Genomic DNA, 21,079 nt, shown 5'->3' on the forward strand with positions numbered 1-21,079 from the left:
GTGGAATTGCTAAGGTAAAAGTCTTAAGCAATTTTAGAAACTCTTATACATCCAGATTATTCTCTATACACTCTGAACCAATTTACAATGACATTGGGTAGGATTTAGTGAGAGGTCAGAGTCATGTCAAGTTTAGGGAATCCAACTCTACAGCGTCTCCATACATCTTCCCTCAGCAAAATGGTATGTGCTGGTGAATGCCTTAATATTATTCTCTTCGCTCAACCCACTCAGAATATTATAGGTCTCATTTTCCATTTCTTAAATGTTTTGGTTGACTGTCAGTACCTGGAAGGAAAGAATTAGTTATTTTTGCCCTCTTTTATTCAAACATATTTTTTTCTTTATAATGATTGCAGTGTCTTATCAAACTCTCACTGAATTACTATCCAATAGTATTCCTTTAGGTTTTATGTAAACATTTTATAAGAAAGAGCCACATTTCTGCACGTCTTTCAAAACTCTCCTAAAAACATTGCCCATTATCTTACTCATTGATTGCTCTTTAGATAAGAGTCATGTAATAAAAACCTTCTAGAATTCAATGTCAAGGGAAAAATTTGTCTCTTCCCATAAAATAATATGCTTCCTTTAATCAGACAGTGAGACTTATATAACCTTAATTTGTCTTTCTTGCCTTGGTTGCAAATACCTCTAATTCAAATTTGAAGTTCAGCCATCATAATCATCCCAACCTGATTTTCTGATATTAGAATATAAGCTCCCAGAAGACAGAGATTTTGTCCATTTTGTTCCTTGTTGCAGGGACAGAGCTCCAGACAGAAGGAAGCTGCTCAAAGGCCTTGTATTGAGAAAGAGACTTTAAAAAAAAAAGAGTGTAAACATCACAGAACTCAATGGTTGTTTAGCCTGTTTCCATTGCAGCATAATCAACATCCTGTCCTCTGAAGTACTCTTCAGAGAGCAAACTCTATTAAAACTGCTCTCTGCTGAACAGCAAGGTGTAGTATAATTTTAGAATTATCTTGCCTTTTCATGAACTCATTTCTTTTTTTTTTAAAGATTTTATTTATTTATTTGACAGAGATAGAGAGAGCCAGCGAGAGAGGGAACACAAGCAGGGGGAGTGGGAGAGGAAGAAGCAGGCTCACAGCAGAGGAGCCCGATGTGGGGCTCGATCCCACAACGCCGGAATCACGCCCTGAGCCGAAGGCAGACGCTTAACCGCTGTGCCACCCAGGCGCCCCCATAAACTCATTTCTTATTGGAATTTATGCCACTCTCGAATATGTAAAACAAAGACTTGGGTAAAGAGAAAAGAGGTGATTTTCTCACATTGACATATCTCTGTGGCGTTTATGTGGAATGTGGCTGAAAGAGGGTGTACTTTGTTTGAAATCGCTGTCCTTTGAGTGAATTAAGCTCAAGGAAATCGAGAAAAGGGCACCTGAAAAAAATGCCTAGATTGTCCTGAAGTTCACCTTGAGCAGACCCAGACCGGGAGTCCCTTCCAGCTGTCACCTGAACCCTGTCCTCTTGCCTCAGCTCCGCCCCTGCTCTTTCACCCCCAGCAGATGACACGCCTGCCTGGACTCTGGTCATTTATCGTTGGCATCTCCAACCCCCACACATTCCAACTACCCTGTGTCTCTTCCCCAAGCCCAGGACCCAGTCCCCTACTCCTCATCTTGCCCCTACAGTCTCCCCCATCACCTCCCACCCTGATCCTAACCTCTTGCCATGCTTCCTCTTGGTCCCTCTGGCTCCTCAACTCTAACAGCTGACACTGGCTCTCCTGGTGGGGACCATGCCAACCCACTCCCCACTCCAGAGTCCTGGCCGGGTTTGGATAAGCTTCTGGCTATTCCAGGCCACAGACTCCCCGGAAAGGGCCGCATCTTCAATCCTGGGGCCATGGCTTCCACAAGGACTCATCCTGTCTTCTGACTCCTAAGTTCTCCTAACTTCATGAGCAAGATTGAGAATGTCCAAAGTGACCATCTCGTTGTCTTTCTTCTCTTCCACAAAGCCTTCTGCATCATTACATGATCCCTCTGCCTTTGCTCTTGACTCTGAAAGACAGTTCTGTTAGAGTCCCTGTTAATGGATGGAAGAGCTGCAACCAGCCTGGGCCTTTGGATGACTATGTGATGGGGCTATTCTGTGAGAGAGATTTATACCTCTGTATTATTTAAGTCACCGAATAAGTGTGAGTTCTTTTGCTTCTGCAACTGGTCTACCCTATCTAAGACAAGGGGCAAATGAAAGTTAAGGTATATGTGGTGGCCAGTGTTCAAGAAGAGGTGGGGACACAAACAATTGCTGGCAGGAGTTAAATAAAATTCACACCTCAGATGAAATATCTTGTGTCTAGAGCTGTCCAATGATAATAACCCCCACTATGATGGCACTTCCACCTTAAATACTCTGACACTCAGTGAGCAATACAGAGCAAGGCAACACATGCTTCTGTCTTGCAGTAGACAGAAGGCTTTTCCACAGGCAGAGAAGGTAGAGAAGTGGAGAAAATCCATGTTCCCTCCACTCCACAGAGGCAGAGCCTTTAGTAGAGGAGGTGATAGGGAGGGCTAGAGTCCAGAGACAGCACAGATGAAACACAGGCTTACTGCTTTGGGCCTGTTTAGTCTGGAAGGGGATGGCATTTCCCCTTGAGAAAGGGAATGGGCTTAGAAATAGGCCAGAGTTCTAGGAAGGGCAGACCAGGGCCAGAAGCAAAGAAGACGCCCTGTACTCAGACCACCCCAGCACCCATGCTGGAACCCTTCTCCCTTGACAATCGAAAGGTCTTCTCAGCCTCCCCTGCAGCAAGGGAAGGCCTAGGTCAGGGACTTCTGGGAAGGCTTTTGCTTTCCTGATAAAAATGGGCAGATGTTTCTGGTACTGGTCTCTTTCCTGTTTCTTGCCTTCTTCTTATAGCGTCAGGAGCCGAAGCAGCTATTTTGCAACCACAAGGGAAAAGCTAAGAGGATTATGAAGATGCCCACCCTGAGATGGTTAAGCCTCTAAACAAATACCTCCAACCTCTTGATCTGTGAAAGAGAAATACATACTTAGTCTATGGTTCATGTAGTTTCCTATTCCTTGCTGAAACGTTCCTAACTCTTGAGTTTGTGAGCCAGCGACTTCAGGATTCTGGAGATAGAGAAAGAGGAGTTCTTAGGTTCCATCCTAGCTTGATCATCTCAGTTTGCAGAGAGGAGACAGAGATTCAGAGCAGCATGCTACCCCTGGGATAAAGATGGCGTCAATGGCTGGAGCTTTCCTTATGCCTTTTTTCTTAGAGGTTCGAGTATAGCAGGGAGGGTCCAAGGTGACAAAACGTGATGGTGGTTAAGATGACGGCTGTAGCAGGAGAAAAATCAATATACAATTGTCTAAGGTTATTGAGAACGCAGAGGCAGAGGCATTGATGAATAGCATTTGGGGGAATGGGATTAAGATTGGTCTTGCCACCAAATGACAAAAGGACAGGGTACAAAGTTCTTTCATTAACTAAAAGTTTTGAAACCATTGCCCAAATAATCTAATAGTTGCGTAAATGCATATGACACCTTTATAAATCCTTTACGTTGACTTACCACGTAGAGAGGGCAAATTGGGAAGAGTGCATGATCTTTCTTAAGTTGATATTAATTTTATTCTAAGTTTTGTAAGGTTTGAGAAACAACGTCTAAGTCTCAAGCACAGGGTAGTTTCTTTTCTTTCTTTTTTTCCAAAGAGGATTTAAGTTCTACTTTTAATGTTATACATTTATTTTGTTGTTTCTTAAGTTATTTTTTAAATGATGCCCATGCTGTCATGCATATTAATCAAGTTTGGACTACACAAGGAGTATAGAAATCACTTAATTTAAACACTTCTATAGAAGATTATGGTAACAGATATTCAAGTTTAATCAAGATTCAAGTTTAATCAGCTAGACTGGTGCTGTGTAACCCATTAGTCACTAGCCTCATGGGGTTGTTTAAACTTAAATTAATTAAAATTAAATAACAAGGAAAATTCAGTCCCTCAGTTGCACTAGCCAAATTTCAAGTGCTCATCAGCCACACGTAGCTGCTGGCTACAGTGTTGGGCAGAGCACACACGGAGCAGTTCCATCGTGACAGAAAGTTCTTCTGCTCAGGGCTGATCTGGACAACTTGGGTTTGTAAAGCTTTTCTTTTAAGTAAATGTACAGCGAAACTTTGTATTAGTCAGTGTGGACAGCCATAACAACATAATACACGGTGGGTGGCTTGAAAACAGAAACATTTTCTCAGAGCTCTGGAGGCTAGAAGTCCAAGATCAAGGGTTGTTCTGGTGAGAACTCTCTAGCTGGCTTGCAGATGGTCATCTTCTCACTGTGTCCTCACATGGCCTTTCCTCTGTGCATCTGTGGGGAGAAAGAGAGAAAGAGATCTGGGCTCTTTCTCTTCTTATGAGGACACCAATCCTATGAGATGAGGGTCTTACTCTTATGACCTCATTTCACCTTCATTTCTTCCACAAAGGCCCTGTCTCCAAATACAGTCACAATGGGGGTTTGGGCTTCAACATATGAAAGTGGGGGAGACACAATTCAGTCCACAACAAACTCAAAAAAGAAGGAGGAGGAGGAGAAAAGGAAGAGAAGGAGGAAAAGTAGGTCAGGGCCAGATGGTAAGGGCCTCGTGTGCTACTCGATGGAGTTGGAACTATCCTGAAACAGAAAGGAAGCTGCTGCAATGTTGAGGAGGTACTCTATGTGACTGAGATTTGCATTTTAGAAAGAACACCAGGTTAAAAGTGTGGAGGATGGTTTGAAGGTGGGGGTGGGTCTGGAAGAACGGAGGCCGGAGTTACTCTAGTGCTAAGATTTCTCCCTGGAGGAAGTTGACTAGAGAGTTGAAAACTCTTTCTTTGTCCAGCCTCTAAACCCTACAAGTGCAGGTCTGGAGTGAGGCGGGCATGTTTGGCCACCTTAGAAGCAGGCTAGTGAAATAGTAAAGAGCAAACTACGGTCAGAAAGTTCTGGGTTCAGATTTTTACTCCAACCCTTATTAGTTACCTACTGACCTAGAGTTGCCCGCTTAGCTTTTCTAAGCATCACTGTCCTTTGTAGAAAGAGATTGATTATATCCATTTCATAGGACTGGTCCACAGATTAAATTCTGTAATGCAGAGAAAAGCATTTAGCACAAAATCTGTTTAGTGTACATGTTTAGTGCTCAATATATTTTGGCTATTATTACTACCAGCAATATATTTCTTAAATTTGCTCTCAAAGTGGGGCACCTGGGTGGCTCAGTTGGCTAGGTATCTGCCTTCTGCTCAGGTCAAGCTCTTGGGGTCCGGGGATCTAGCCCCAGGTAGTGTCCCTGATCAGTGAGGTGTCTTCTTCCCTCTCTCTCTCTGCCCCTCGGCATCCCCCCTTCCCCGCCCTTCTTGTGCTCTCTCTCTCACTTTCTCTTGCTCTCCCAAATAAAGAAATAAAATCTTTTTTAAAAAAAATTTGCTCTCGGGGGACCTGGGTTGTTCAGTCAGTTAAGGGTCTGCCTTCAGCTCGGGTCGTGATCCTAAGGTCCTGGGATCGAGCCCCTTGTCAGGCTCCCTGGTTAGCAGGGAGTCAGATTCTCCCTCTCCCTCTGCTCCTCCCCCAGTTCATGCTCTTTCTCTCTCTCTCAAATAAATATCTTAAAAATAAAAAAAAAATTGCTCTCAAAGGAGTACAGGAAGCAAGGTGTTTTGTTTGTTTGTTTAAATGAATCTTGTCCATCTCCAGACTGTGTGTGTGTGTGTGTGTGTGTGTGTGTGTGTGTGTTCTCCACCACACAGGAGTCACCTTTAAGGACTTCAAAGTCTCTCTCTCTTTCTTTCTTTTTTGTAAGCAGCTCCACTTATTTGAGTAAATAGCTTGTAAATAAATCATTGGTAAACGTTACAAAATGAAATACATTTTCAAAATCTTGCCAGTATACATAAAATTCACAAACATAGATCCTTTAAAAAGTAAAATTCCGGACACCCTTGTTATAAAATGCCTGACCCCTGTCTGAGGACAGGGCCACCTAGAGACAACTTATAACAGGTGTGGGTTCTGTGGGGAGGTGGGAGTGAGGGCTCCTGGAGGGAAAGAAGTTTGTATTCTGGCTTTTTACCCCATCTGCATGCATCTGATTTTGACCCTTCTCCAAGGGGCTGCTATATAACCGAGAGAGACAGCTTAGGCACCCCCAGGCCTGGTCCAAGCAAGGCATTGGGATGTAGAGTTAGGACCAGGAGCCAGAGTTCTTATTATATTCCACTGAGAGAATCCAGAGATGAAATCTCCACCATATTTCCAAACCAGTAAATGCTTCTGTATCAACTTTCTTGAGAGGAGGGAGGCTTTCTCACCTCTACACCTGCTCAAAGCTCAGTTCACTCCCTCTGGTCTGATGGCACCTGGGCACAGAAGTGACCAGAATCTACTTCTAAGGTGGATCAAAGTCAGTTTCCTTCCTATAAAGGCAAACTGATCATGAGCTTTGGAGTCACAAGAACTGGTGTCAAATCCTTTCTCTGCCACTTACTAGCTCTGTGACCTTCAACAAACATCCTACATGAGTTTCTAGCTCCTTATAGGTAAAATGCGTATGATAATACTTTTCTCTCATTCAGTTATTAACAAATATTGACTGACCAGCTATCTGTGCCAGACATTGGGCTGGGAATTCCACTGTAAATAAATCAGACTGAGTCTGATGACATTTTATTTTATTTTATTTATTTTTTTTAAAGACTTTTATTTATTTATTTGACAGAGAGAGAGAGAGAGAGACAGCCAGCGAGAGAGGGAACACAAGCAGGGGGAGTGGGAGAGGAAGAAGCAGGCTCCCAGCAGAAGAGCCTGACATGGGGCTCGATCCCAGAATGCCGGGATCACGCCCTGAGCTGAAGGCAGACGCTTAACTGCTGTGCCACCCAGGAGCCCCTGATGACATTTTAGAGGGCAAAGAGACAATTATGCTCCAATCCGATAAGTGCTTTGATAGACCAAAAATAGGAGGAGAAAGAACTAAACCTGTCATTCTTCTCAATGCCTTTCAGGGGCTGCACTGTGTTTTCTAAGTAGGAAATTGAAGGATGGGGAGGTGGTAGCCCTGTGAAGTGAGTGGGGGTGGAGAGGAGTACAGAGGGCTGGGAAGAGTGATCCAGGCAGACACAAAGTATGCAAAAAGGCCTGAAGGCAAAGGAGGGTTTCCTAGAGAGACCAAAACCAAGTTCACTTGGCCTGTATAGCTGTTTGAAGGTAGAACTGTGAGAGGAGATCTGGTGTGAAGAAATCACAGGAGGGAACTGAGGAGAAGAGAAAGTGGCATTAGAAATGTCACTTTGGGGCCCTGGGTGGCTCAGTTGGTTTAGCGTCCAATTCTTAATTTTGGCTTGGGTTGTGATCTCAAGGTTGTGCAATCGAGCCCCGAATCAAGCTCTGTATCAAGCCTGCATTGGGCTCCGTGCTCAGCAGGGATCTGCTTCTCTCCCTCTCTCTCCCTCTGCTTTGTGCATGTGCTCTCTCTCAAATAAAAAAATAAATCTTAAAAAAAAAAGTCACTTTGGCTGCAGTAGGAAGAATGAATGGGGTGTAGGTAAGGGAGACTGGTGTCAGGGAACTCTATTACAAGCCTGTGCAGCAGTCCGAGTAAATATTATGCCAAGTTTAAGCAATAGGAGATTTTTAATAATAATCATAAAAAATTTAACACATAGATAATCCAGACAGTGTTCTATGTGTTTTACATATACTAATTCATATAACCCTCAAGACCAGAACAACCCTAGGAGGCAGATCTTATTATCATCTTTATTTTACCGAAGAGACATCCATCAAACAGAGATACTATATACCTTGCTCAAGGTTATGCAGTGTTGGGGGGCGCCTGGGTGGCACAGCGGTTAAGCGTCTGCCTTTGGCTCAGGGCGTGATCCCGGCGTTCTGGGATCTAGCCCCACGTCAGGCTCCTCCGCTATGAGCCTGCTTCTTCCTCTCCCACTCCCCCTGCTTGTGTTCCCTCTCTCGCTCGCTGTCTCTCTCTCTGTCAAATAAATAAAAAAATCTTTAAAAAAAAAAAAGGTTATGCAGTGTTGGGATGTGAACCCAGGTGGTCTGTTACCAGGGCATGTGAGATTGACCGTGCTCTGTGGCTCTAACAGATTTCAGAGGTTGACTAAGAAGTGGGAAATGAGTAAGAGGCAGAGTCGCTGATGATCTCCAGATTTCTGGCTTGCAGCTGGGTAACTTTTGGTATCATGATTTGGGCTGTGACACCTACTAGAGAAGAGCAGGTTTGGGAGGAAAGATACGGAGCTCCCTGTGAGACATGCTGGATTTGAATTCCCAAGGTGACAGCTGTGGGCAGATATCCAGAGTATTGTTGAGCATAGGATTTGGAGCCCAAGAGAGAGATTTTAATAGGAGTTATATATCTATATTTGGGAATCCTTAGCATACAGCCAGGCGAGTGGCTAAGATGTCCTAGGAAGAATGTTTCAAATTAGAAAGGAAGGTGTTTTGAGAAGAACCCAGAGGAGCATCCATATTAAGTGCAAGCAAAAGAAGAGTCATGCACAATGGAGATAAGGAGGAACAGCTAGGTAGATGGCAGGAATAAAGGAATATGGGAAGGAAAAAGGCATTTCGAGGTGCAAATATCGTCAAATTTTATAAAGGGTTCAGCAAAGTGAGGAGTGAAAAGTGTCCACTGAATGTAGTGATGAGGAGGTCAGCATTGACCTTGGAGAGAACAGTTTCAGTAAATTGGTAAGAGCAAGAGTGCAGTGTGCTGATGACTGAACGCAGTGTGAGGATGTGGGAGGCAACAAACATACAGAATTTTCCCCAAGAGGGTTTGCCTGTGGGGGGCGGGGAGGAGAGCTACTAAAAGCGGGATGTGGAATAAAGGAAAGATTTATTTATTTTCACTATGCAAGAAATTTGAGAATATTTAAATGCTAATAAGAAGAATCCAGGATAAACTGAGAAGCTATAAAGACAGGAGAGGGAATTATCTATGAGAGAGCCCTGGGGGCACCTGGCTGCCTAGTCAGTGGAGCTTGTGACTCTTGATCTCAGGATAGTGAGTTCAAAGCCCGAGTTAGGTGTGATGACTTAAACATAAAATCTTAAAAAAAAAAAAAAAAAAAAAAGGAGAGTCCTTGACAAGGTGGAAAGGGTGGATCCGGAACATAGATGGAGGGGTTAGCCTAAACAGTAGGAGGATGTTTTTTCTTTGTAGCAAGGGAGAAGACAAGGAATGAGAAGGAAGGTAAGTTTTCAGATTTGGTGGTGGGGAAATGAAGGGAGTTCTTGATGGCTTTTATCATCTCTCCCAAGTAGAAGGTCTATCAGCATTTGAGAGTGTGGGAGCCAGCGGAATTGGTGTTAAAAGAAAAACAGAGGTTTAAAACAGGCTGATTTTTATTTTTAATATATATATTTTTGTATCCTCCCTCTCCCCCCCAGGGTCACTGATTTTTAGGGCAGTGAAACTACTCTGTGTGATACCATAATGGTGGATACATGTCATTCATTACACCTTTGTCCACGCCCACAGAATGTACAATATCAAGAGTGAACCCTAATATAAATTACGGACTTTGGGGGAGGCTATGCATGTGTATGGGCAGGGACTATATGGGAAATCTCTGTACCTTCCCCTCAATACTGCTTTGAACCTAAAACCACTCGAAAAAAATTAAGCTAATTAAACAACAAACACACCTACTGGCCAAAGTGGCTTAGGAAACAGAAGAACTCCAAGTAATGTGTGAGGGCCCATAATTCACCGTGGCACCAACTTGCACAGTTGAGGAGTGTTTTCTCTAGCTAAGTGGTAGATTTGGAGAATGCAGAGAGATCTAGAATTGGAATTTTGACACGTAGATCCAATGGAAGACAACGGGGATTAGAGGTGAGCTACTGAGAGGAGGGGGCAAAAATGAGAGTCTAAGCAAGGATCCAGGAGAAAGCAGAAGGGAACTGATTAGAGATAGAGAGATTCAGGGACTTTGAATTCTACGTAAAGCTGAAGAGTAGTGTGTGATTGGCAGCCTCGAAGATGATCGCCAGTGATCCTGCCTCCTGGTATTTGTGCCCTGTGTAATCCTCTCCCCTTGAGGGTGGGCCTGACTTTTCTAATGAATAGCATGTGGCCAAAGTGATGGGATGTTACTTCTGAGATTAGGTTCAGAGAGACTGGTTTGCTTGTCCTCTCTTGTTTTCTCATTTGCCTGCTCTGATAGAAACCAGCTACCATCTAAGCTGCCCCACGCAGAGACCCACTAGCAAGGAACTGAGGCCCTCAGTCCGAAGCTCTTGAGGAACTGAATCCTGCCAATGACGATAGGAGTGAGCTTGGAAGCAGATCCTCCCTGTCAGATCATAGACCCTCACGACACCACAGCTGCCACTGATGCCTTGACTGCAGCTTTGTGAGAGACCTTGAGGTAAAGGCACTCAGCTAAGCCATGCAGAGATTCCTGACAAAAACTGTGAGATAATAGACGCTCATTGCTTAGTACTTAAATTTTGGGGTAAATTGGTAGGCAGCAATAGATAATGAATACAAAGTATAAGAGAAGTAACTGAGTGAGAAGGGAGAAAGGACAGTTATTATGATCAGAGAATGGGGGGTCTGGAATTTACAATTTCAGCCATGGAACAGTTGCCATACTTCATCCATACTGAAGAGGGTGCCTAAATTGGCACAGAGGTCAAGTTCCTTGAAGATGAGTCAAGAAGCTGAGACGCCAGGGTATTGGACAAGTCAGGTTCATAAATGTTTAAGTCATTCAAGGTCACTGGGTGGAGAAGTATGCACCAGGTGTTGATTTCAACCAATGACAAGGTGGCAGTTGAGGCAGAGGAGACAACAACCTTAATGAGATAGAGGTATAAATCAGGTGGAACGAACCTTCACAAAGGTGTGTGTGTGTGTATGTGTTTAAGACGGTGGCAAATTAATGGAATGCATGGGGCAGCGCTAAGTATCTAGGAAGATGCTGACCCCCAAAACTTGACCCTGGGATATGTAGTGTGGAAGCATAGACAACCTCTTCTCAAAAGAGCTACAGGGGAAATGGTGTCCTCAGTATAGAGCCAGATTTCAAGATTAAGATTAAGTGGTTTAAAGGAAAGGTCCTTGGCTCCACATAGTGGGCACAGGACAAACATAAATTGTCTCTAAACATTCATTTAAATATTTGTATGCCCTTGCTCTGCACCCCCCCTCCCCCAATCTATTCAAAAGAGACTAGGGCCCGGTAAAGGGATGGGATGAGGTGGGTTGGGGGCGGCGGGTGGCTCATCACAAGCGGTCTAGGGACTCTCTCCTCCAGGCCCAAGGAGAGGCTGCACCAACGCTTTCCCTAACTTCATTGGCGAAACTACAAAGAGCCCGAAAACGAGGGTCATTCTCCCGCGCGCACACGGCACATCAGCCCCTAAGAGACATTTATTTCTCCCACCAACGAACATTAATCGAAAGCCTTACAAGTGCTAGACACCGGCGACACAAACACGAACGAAATACACTTCGGAATACAGGGAGGGTTCCCGGCCACGTTGCCTGTCAACGCCAACATCCGTAAATTTCACGATGATCAGACTTTTCCAAGTTCTCCCCACACTTTTAGCTGAGATAAAATGTCGGATTAGGTGTGCAAGCCGGTGCGGAGAGCCTTTCAGTTCTTTGCCTTCATGGCTCCGGATTCCCCAATCCCCAATCCCGGTGAGCCCTCCAGGAACGCTGCAGTCCACGTGGGCTCCCCGGTGGCTCGCGGGGCGGGGCACAATAGGCGGGGCCAGGCCTGAGGGCGAGGCTGGCCCCGCCCCCGGGGCTCCCATGGCCCCCCGCGCCCCACGGCCAGATGCTGACGTGTCCTTTCCTTCCCACTACACCTCCCGACACTACCTACTACGGCTGCCCCGGAAGTCCCGCCCCATACTTAGGCCGTCACCGCAAATCAGCTCTTTCAGCGCTTCCTGGAGCTTTCCTCCCGTTTTGGGACTAAAGGGCGGGGCTCCGCGAGCAGGGTGCCTATTGGTTTGAGGTCCGGCGGGCTCTGGGCGCTAATTGGCCGGAGGGCGGTGGCGCTCTGGCACGCTTGCGCGGCGAGTAGAACGTGTGGCGGCGGCGGAGAACGCGTCTCCTCTTTCGCTCCCAGTCCCGCTGCTGCTCTTGTGAGCGCCCGGCGAGTCCGTGCCGTCCATTGCCCGAAACCCGTCGCTTGCCAGCTCTCTGCCGCGGCGGCCTCTCACCAACACCGACACTCACATTGACACCTCCAAGCCGGTCCACCGCCTTACTTGCTGCCTTTCCATCTCTACACATGGCCTCCTCCGCGCAGAGCGGCGGCACCTCCGGGGGACCCGCGGTCCCCACCGTGCAGCGGGGCATCGTCAAGATGGTGAGAGCGGGGCCCGGGACACTGACCCCCACCGCCCGCCTCCGGGCGGGTTTTGGCGCTGGCTCCTCTTCCCCTTCCGCCAGTCTGCATGGTCTCCCAGAACCCCTTTCCTCTGTCCCTTTCCTTACTTTTCACCCATTCTCGGAATTCCCTTCCTAGACGGAACCCGACACGGAATCCCCTTGGTACTTTACTTCCCGGACACTCTGGCATCAGGGGTCACAGTGATTTCCGTGGTCGGCGGCACTCAGACCTGCTGTTTACCAGGACAGATCGGTCACTTGATTGATTAACGGAGATAAGAAGTTGATATCTGCCCTCCCATCCCCCCGTTCTTCTGTCCATTTTGACATCTGCTGAGCAGTGTGCAGCTTTTCGAGATCCTGACATCCGCTCTTCCCTGAAACTAAGAGCATTTGGCCATCTTGAAGCTTTTCAGTTTCCACTGACGCTCACTTACTTACTCCCAAGTTTTCTCGCTCTTTGGCCTTCATATTCCGTCTTTTTCTCTCCACCTCTTCTGTCAAGTGTGTAGTCCCGAAAGCTCTTAGTATTTGGTCTCCCTCTCCTTCTGACCCTTAAATGCTAGGCCAGTAGGAATTTTAGCGATCGTTATTGTTCCCTCACCCCTTACACATAAGGAGACTGGTTTGAAGAGGGCAGTGACTTGCCTAAGGTCATCACGTGGTGGCTTGGATCGGGGCCAGGACCGGGGCCCAAGTGTTCGGATTCCCAGTCTACGGCCCTAACACTAGATTCTGCTTGATTTTATATCCCCTCACTCCCCACATTCTTGAATTTTGTATTTAAAACCCTGCAAGACTAATTTTTAAAAATTTACCCTCCGGCTCCATGATAATTTTGTAGCATAAATTCTCTTTATCACTTGTTACCTCTGTTCTCCCCCGAACCCTCCCAAATCTTGGAACTTGACGTTTCTTGGTTGTTGACAGATTTTCCAGTTGTGATGACTGCAGACTAATAGACATTCAGACATTTCGGACTTTAATACTGACTTCCTTCTGAAACAGCAAATATCTTTTATGATATTTTCTCTCAAAGTTCCACATTTTTTTGCAGTTGCACAAAGTTTAAAAAACATTCTGTTTTCTTGGCTCATTGTCTGTTAGGGTTAAAATGTTCTTTAGCTTGTGTGTGTGTGTGTGTGTGTGTGTGTGTGTGTGTAAATTTTTGAGATTTTTTTTCTCCAGCCTAATTCTCATGTATTCATTTCTTAGGTAATATTCTGCCACCAGCTGAGATTCCCAGGGTTTTCAGTATTGCTTTTCCCCTTTATGCGTAAATGGAAAGTCAGAATTTATTAGAAGCTGAGTGAGAAGGGAATTTCCAAGGTCCACATATTTTTGCCTCTTTGAATCTTGATCTGTCCCATGAGTAGCTCCTCTTACATTAGTTTCTTTATTTGCACTGATCTTTCCCTTCACCATAAGAACACAGCATCACTTGGCGGTCCGGTGGTGGGATTGGCAGCAATTGAGTGGATCTTTCTGAATTCTTTCCTTCACTAAGGCTTGAATTTTTCTTAAAGGTCCCTCTCATTTGTGGGGTAAGAGTGGAATGAGGCTGAATATATTTTTGCTTCTGTCAGTGCTAGAGGCCTCCAGGGCATTTGGAGTCTATGAGGTGACCATGCCCGCAGATTACCCCCATGGATACGGAACATCAACAATCACTTATTTATTAAGGGTCGTGTCTTGTGCTGAGTATTCTGTTTGTATTATTTCATTTATAACACCTAACAAGTAGATAGCATTATTGGTTACAGTTTACAGGCGTGTAATCTGAGGTTTAGAAAGAGTAGTTCACGCAAGGACAGGCACTTTTACTGGCAGTAAGAGGCAGAGCTGGGACTTGAACCCAGGCCTGTCTGCCACAGCGCGTGCTGCTCCACTTCGTGCTGTGCTGCTTCTGCCTCTAGGACATGACTTTATAATGTGGAGGGTGGGGCCAGTGATGCATGACCACAAAATTGCAGGAAAGTGAAGCTGACTGTGATCAAGTTGAGGAAAGATTAGATGTTATTCCTTGTCTTATCCTCGAGCTGTTATTGTGGTGAGTGACTTCATTTGGTGCTTATGGTCATTATGTGCATAGGAGTGTGGTGTGGAAGACACACTTGAATCCGGGAGGAAGATTTTATTTATTTTTTTTAATTTTTATTTTTTAAAGATTTTTTTTAAAAGATTTTTAAAAAATTTATTTATTTGACAGAGACAGCCAGCGAGAGAGGGAACACAAGCAGAGGGAGTGGGAGAGGAAGAAGCAGGCTCCTAGCGGAGGAACCTGATGTGGGGCTCGATCCCAGAACGCTGGGATCACGCCCTGAGCCGAAGGCAGACGCTTAACGACGACTGTGCCACCCGGGCGCCCCGTGGGAGGAAGATTTTAAAATTCAATCCTCGTGGGGCGCCTGGGTGGCTCAGTCTGCCTTTGGCTCAGGTCGTGATCCCCAGGTCCTGGGATCGAGCCCTGCATCTGGCTCACTGCTCAGCAGGGAGCCTGCCTCTCTCTCTCTCCCTGTGCCTCTCACCCAGCTTGTGCTCTGTCTCTCACTCTCTCAAATAAATTAATAAAATCTTAAAAAAAAAAGGAAAAAAAAGAAAATTCAGCCAATGAGTAGTCTATATTGCTGTGTCTTTCTTTGACCAAACTGCAGGGATGGGTGGCTGAGTCGTAGGTGGGGGTTAGGGGAGGGAAGCCAGGTGAACTGCAGGGCGACAGGCAGATTTGTGCCAGGAGTAGAAGCCTTGTCTGGAATGAAAAATCGACCACTGGCAAATTGCTCTGTGTGAAGCTCTTGTGCTAAGCAAAGTTGTATTTTCCTGGAGAGCAATCATTTCCAGTGGTACTAGGAAGTGCTTCGTGAGAACTCTACAAAGGAAAATGGAGCTCTGTGATAGGAAAGTGAGAGGGAAATAGTTTGAGAGTTAGAGAATAGCTACTGCCTTTTGGGAGAGGGGTAGAATCTGGAACACTGACTAACCAGAGGTATGTTTTTCAAGGGCGCCCTCCATATTTGTCTGGACTCAGGCTGAGCTGCAGGTCTGAAACGGTATAGGGGTGAGCTTTGCTGCAGTGAAGAGGTCCTTCCTCTTTTGGGGGGGGGCAAAAATCAGATTATAGAGCCATGGAAGGTGCAGATTTCTTCTGGTCTCTGCCTTCTAATCCTAGTAAGTCCTTCGTTACTTTTTTTTAAGGTTAAAGAAGAAAGAACTTGGAAATCAAGTTGTAAAAAAATCTTTGCATTGACTAGTTTTAAAAAATGATGGTGAAGGTAGAGGCTGTGTCTGCTTTTGAGAGTGGGAGCGAAGGGACAGAAACAGAGTTGATTCTGGAATGTGTTTAAGGAGGAAGTGGGTAGTAAGTTGACACAAGCATTTTGGAGCTGTTCTGTTACTGAAAAGGCAGTGAGGATGATGGAAAACCTGAAGGTGGATTTATATTTCCTGAGTTGGGATGAGACTGGCAAGTGTGTGGGCAGACAAAATATAACCTGGAAAATGCCCCTGAATGTCCCTGTCAAATCAGATAGTATTTTCTCAAAACCCAGAAAGATTCTGACTCTGGATTTTTTTGAATAATTTGCTAGACTTTAGCCGCAACAGATTATTTTCAGCACATGTTAAATAGATGAGGTTGGGAGAAGTTTTGGGGTACTTAGCGTAAAATTTGGTCACTCTACTTAGCAGCTACTTAGAGATGGCTATTTTCTCTGGTCTTACACACCTGTTTACTTTCTCTTTTGGGGATAGAGCTGTTTTCTATGTCTTTTCACTCTTCACTTTCCCATTCTAACTTGGTGTGTTCGTGTGTCTTTTCAAGCAGGAGCCACACGGGTTGCTTTCAGGACAGCAAAATGCGTCTGCCACAGTTCTTGAATCTTTTGTGCTTATCAGAAGCTGCTGTGGAAGCAGCATGTCTTATCCTGCTTATGGTGTGAAAGGCCAAAGGGAGGACAAGGCCAAATCTCCGTTCATTTCACCCCACCCCATTTAATTGCCTAAAGGCGAAAGGAATCCCTCTGCCAGTCTTTGGTTTGAGGCTACGAACCGTGCGTGATTCTCACTGGGTGACTAAGGCAGAGGGGCATCAAAAGGAGGAGATGGCCAGTTTCCTCCTTCAACAGGAATTGTGCTGCCAGGTTGTTCTCAAGTGGGATACCGACTTCCTGGTGAGTAGCTTAGTGGAAATTTCTCCAGTGTGCAGCTTGTAGGAAATGCTACATGTAATTTAGATTATTATACCTAACTGTTTCTTAGGTTTCTGAACTAAAAAGTATGTGTCTTTCCAGAGTGTAGTGGGGACAAAGAGTAGTAGTCCATTGATCTGCTCCTTCCTACGTGCACTTAGCTCATGCAGACTGAAAGAAAAAAACATCTTTCCTAACCTACTTAAGATAACTCTTATGCTACTACTACTCTTATTCTACTACTCAGGGACAAGGTAGCTGAATAACAGTATTTTAGTAGAGCCATTTGCAGAGAATTAGGTAGAAGGGGATGGAAGGCTTTTCCCTGTAGTCTTAAAATTGCCCACTTCTCAGCAGGTGAGCATGGTAGCTTTCAATCAAGATCGTAGGTAAAGGAGTACTAAGTTTCTACTGTATCTTAAATGTCTTCTGTCATTTTTTTTTCTGTATGAAAAGAAAGCATCCAGCAGGCTCTAGTCATGCTAACAGTGGCTGCTGCCATGTACTGATGATACAGAATGATGAGCAATCGTACTTCCTTTCTTTGTGGAATCAATTTTATTGATCATCTGCTGTGTCAAGCTTTGTGTGGGTATTGGAGAAACGGTGGTAAAAAGTAGATCAGATTCCTGCCCTTATGGTTTATGGAGGAGACAGACAATAAAAACGTAAATAAGAAATAAGTATGATATTACAAGATCTGATTTCTGGGGAATGGGACAGAGTGGTTGAGAGCAAGGGAAGGGGTGCACCCATAGATACGGTGTTTAGGAAAGGCTTCTCTCAGCACTCGCGCAGAGATCTGACAGACAGCTGAGAACCAGCAATAGGGAACAGCAAGTGCAAAAGCCGTAGGATCCCCACTGATGTTTATCTTCAGTGTTTTTATAGTAGCTCTTCAATTCCTTCAAGGTCAGTGTTCCACGTAAATGGTAAGGATTTCACCTGAGCTATTAATATGTGTTTTAGGGTGATAGAAGGCAGAACGGCAGTAGAGGCGGTTGCTGTCCTGGTATCCTGGTGAGATTGATAGCCCACAGTAACTCAGTGTAAACAGTAGGAAACTGATAAAAAAAAAAAATACTTGCTCTTGGTCATAGTCTTGTTTCTTACAGGGCCAAGACTAAGGTTTTTTTGGCTTCCTGTCAGCCAGTCCTGTGTATTCCTAAGGTCACCACCTTCCAGTGGAGGGTACTTGGCTGAAAAGATAGATGCCAGGAGCTGGCTCAATGAGAGTCAAATAGCATGTAGAATTTGTCGTTGTTTATACTTCTGTTAGCATTTTATTACTACATGGAATGTTCTGCTGCTCTGGCCTCTGGCAACACTTTTAACCTAGCAAGCTTTAGTGACAGTGATGGTGAAAAGCAAAGTCATATGCTTCAGAGCTCAAACTAATGGTCAGGAAGGAACTAGCTCATGCATAGTGTGGCTTATTAACATGAGGGGAGACTCCTGAAGCTAGGTAGTGTTCAGTGCTGGTAATAAGTGGGCAAATGATTTGGTGGAGCCTGTGCCTCAGTTTACTTGGAGTGTGACATTTGGGAAATGAGTGAAGGTTCTAAGGCCTGTTGTGTACTCGATTATGAGTGTAGACTAGCTATCCAGCTGACAGGTGTGGTTCTAGCAGGGGTTACAGTAGATACCCTTTGGAATCTGGTCTTCGGATTTATTTTATTTCATTTCTTTGAGGAATAGCATAGCTAAATATTATAGGAAATTCTTAGCCTTATCCGGGATAAGGTACAAAGTAAAGGGATTCAACTCTTAAGGGGCTTATGTAGTTTTTCCTCTTATTTCTTGTTGGGAAATGGAGAGACACCCAGTGTCTGTTGCTGATTCTTCTCTTGGGAGACTGACATATGCTTTTTGTTTTTACAGTTGAAATTGATGCAGAATCACAGGTTGTGAACATTTGACGCAGATGGAGTGTTGCGATATTTCACTTATTTTCCCTGAGACTCAGTATGATAAACTAATGTTTTTCGCACTTAGCTCTAGGGTTTAGGAAAAAAAACAGTGGTTTCAGTTGGCATTTTTTTAAAATTAGGAAGTAAAACAACTTATAGGTAAAAATCTAATGAAAATTCAGGTGACATTTTCGGATGTCATTTTTGAGATGTTCAATCTATCCTATAAACTGAGCTTGGCACATTTTCTCTTAATATGCTTATGATGAGTGATTTAAGGCACCATCTCCTCTCTTTATGCCTTAACACATTTTGAGGTGCTTTAGATTCTATATGGGAGGTAGTCTTCTTGGGATGGTCTTATAACACCAACCCGTGTAAGAGGAGGAATTGAAAAGATGGGAGAATCTGTGCCTAAAGTTAGTAAACCTAATTTATTAACATTGTCTTTGGGAAGCAGCCTGGCAGAGAAGAGAGATTGGCCTAGGATTCAGGGGATACAGTTCTAGCCCAGATGGTGCTATCCTCCACATGAGTGAAGTGGAGTAAGATATTTCACCTCTCAGGCTCTTTCTCTCTTAAATGAAGTGGTAAACTCAGTCTCTAAACTTCTTACAGCCCCAAAGGCTGTGATTGTATAAGAAATCTTATATTGAATGTCTTTTAGGCATGATGAATCAAAACTGAGAAATCTACCGTATGGTAGGCTTCACTTTGAATTGCTGCTTATCCTGCAATGAAACATGTTTTCTGTTCCCATTGCTTGGGTTTTTTTTTTTTTTTTTTTTTTTTTTGAGACAGTAGATGAAATGTAAAATGTGGTTTTTGTAGTGTAGGAGATGAGGGAGTTAGAATTTGAATTAGACTAAGTGACTGGGTAGCGGAGTGGATTGAAGGTGGTGGATAGAAATGAGCTCAGGGGTTCCTGGCCTCAGTAGTGGTCTCAGGATAGACTAGTGGGAGTGCTTGTTTGGGACCCAGAGAAACAGGCCAGCAGTGGGTTTTATTTACAGTCTCACCTCTGCTTCAGAATACCCTGCCATTCTCCTGGGGCAGCAGGTCTTGACTTGAGAAGGTGGGGCTGAGGAGGGCACTCTGGGAAACTCTAGCTCATGGGGAGCGTTTACTCTGGTCCTGCTCTTACTTGGAGGAGTCTGGGGGGGCTTGGTAGGGTTCTGAGCTCTGCTTTTTACACTTCAAGGCTGGAGCTTCTTCCTTTAGATCATCCTAATTGTCTTTTGCAGATCTTTTCCACTTCATTTAACGTGCAAGTATGGGAATCATCATAATCTATTCTTGGTAGTTCCTCACATGGTTTCTTTTCTTTTGAGTTTATTTTTTATTGTAAGCTTTCTTAAATCCTTTCTGGGAGTAGGATTAGAGAGAAGCAGCCCAGTGATTTTTCTGACCAGATCGTTGCTTCAGGACCACCTGGAAGGCCTTTCAGAGGCACTGAAGTAGAATCTCTGTGTGGCCTGGGAATCTGTATTTTCAAAAAAAGCCTCTCCTAGGTGATTCTGAGAGTCATTTTTGGATCCATTCAGGGACTGGCATTTGAGACCCACTGATCTTATTTAACTCCTTTTCTATGTGTAGTTGAAGGGGCAGGACACAAATGACAAAAGGAATGTTGGGGTGGGTGCATTAGAATTTTATGAGAGGAGGATACTAGTCTCTTTTTAGTGCTTGTCTTGATGGCTCCCAGGACACTTTGCGTTGCTTTTAATCTGTAGCTGAGCATTGGGCTGACGTCCTCAGGGGTCCATTTATAGTGATCTGAGATCCCATTCTTGGGTCATAGCTGACAGCTGAGAAGTTGTTGTTTTACATGCCTGATTTAGGCCATATGCTCATTTTAACATTCATCTGCCACTTTTCCTTCTATTTGCATAGATTCCCAAGATTATCCTATAATTTGGTGCCAATAACTTGGTACATTATTACTATGGAAGTCTTTAGTGTCCTCTACAAACATGAAGATTCTGTGCTGCTCACTTTCTGCTTTTGTAATCTTTGGAAGCCACACGCTTGGGCTTTCTGGTTTGTTTCTATCCTGTTTCTTGTTTATAAGCCCCATTCTTAACAACATCAGTAAACCCTGAATGACCTCTGTGGTGGTCTTCGTCTTTACTTTTTATTCCACTAGTTTGTCTAGTATGGAAATAAAATTTTCTTACAGTTCTCAAGTCTTCAAAGTCCTTATGATTAAGGGTCGTATCTGCAGTTCCCTTGGTGACTTTTCCTCATTTTGACCAATAGTTTTCTGGTTCATCCCTGAATTCCTTCAAAAAGTTCAGGTGAATGCCAGCCAGCATTAGTAATTTAATAATTACCAATATTTAAGTTTTGGACTTAATATTACCTGCTCATAAGATTTCAAATAGTAGAGAAGTATATAAAATTAAATACAAAAATCTCTCTGCCTCTGGCCTAATCCCTCAGTTTTCTAACATTCATTCTTATTCTCCTAAGAAAATGTGTTTCCAGACTTTTCATGCAGAAAAATACATCCTCCTTTTCTTTAAGAGATAGAAATGGGGTCATAATATATGTGTCCTGCAACTTTTTA

The 21,079-nt window shown here is 44.3% G+C and overlaps 1 protein-coding gene across 1 annotated transcript in view; it reads left to right on the forward strand.

The window, feature by feature from the left end:
* Positions 1-12,070: 12,070 nt before the first annotated feature.
* The window catches only part of SND1 (staphylococcal nuclease and tudor domain containing 1), a 405,871-nt gene continuing 396,862 nt past the window's right edge, over positions 12,071-21,079 (forward strand). Inside the window, exon 1 of the mRNA XM_026510519.4 lies at positions 12,071-12,390. Within this exon, the coding sequence (XP_026366304.3) occupies positions 12,313-12,390 (78 nt within the window). The 5' untranslated portion in view covers positions 12,071-12,312. The remainder of the gene's footprint in view (positions 12,391-21,079) is intronic.

Source organism: Ursus arctos, unplaced genomic scaffold (assembly GCF_023065955.2).
Source record: "Ursus arctos isolate Adak ecotype North America unplaced genomic scaffold, UrsArc2.0 scaffold_3, whole genome shotgun sequence".
Classification (NCBI taxonomy): Eukaryota; Metazoa; Chordata; class Mammalia; order Carnivora; family Ursidae; genus Ursus; species Ursus arctos.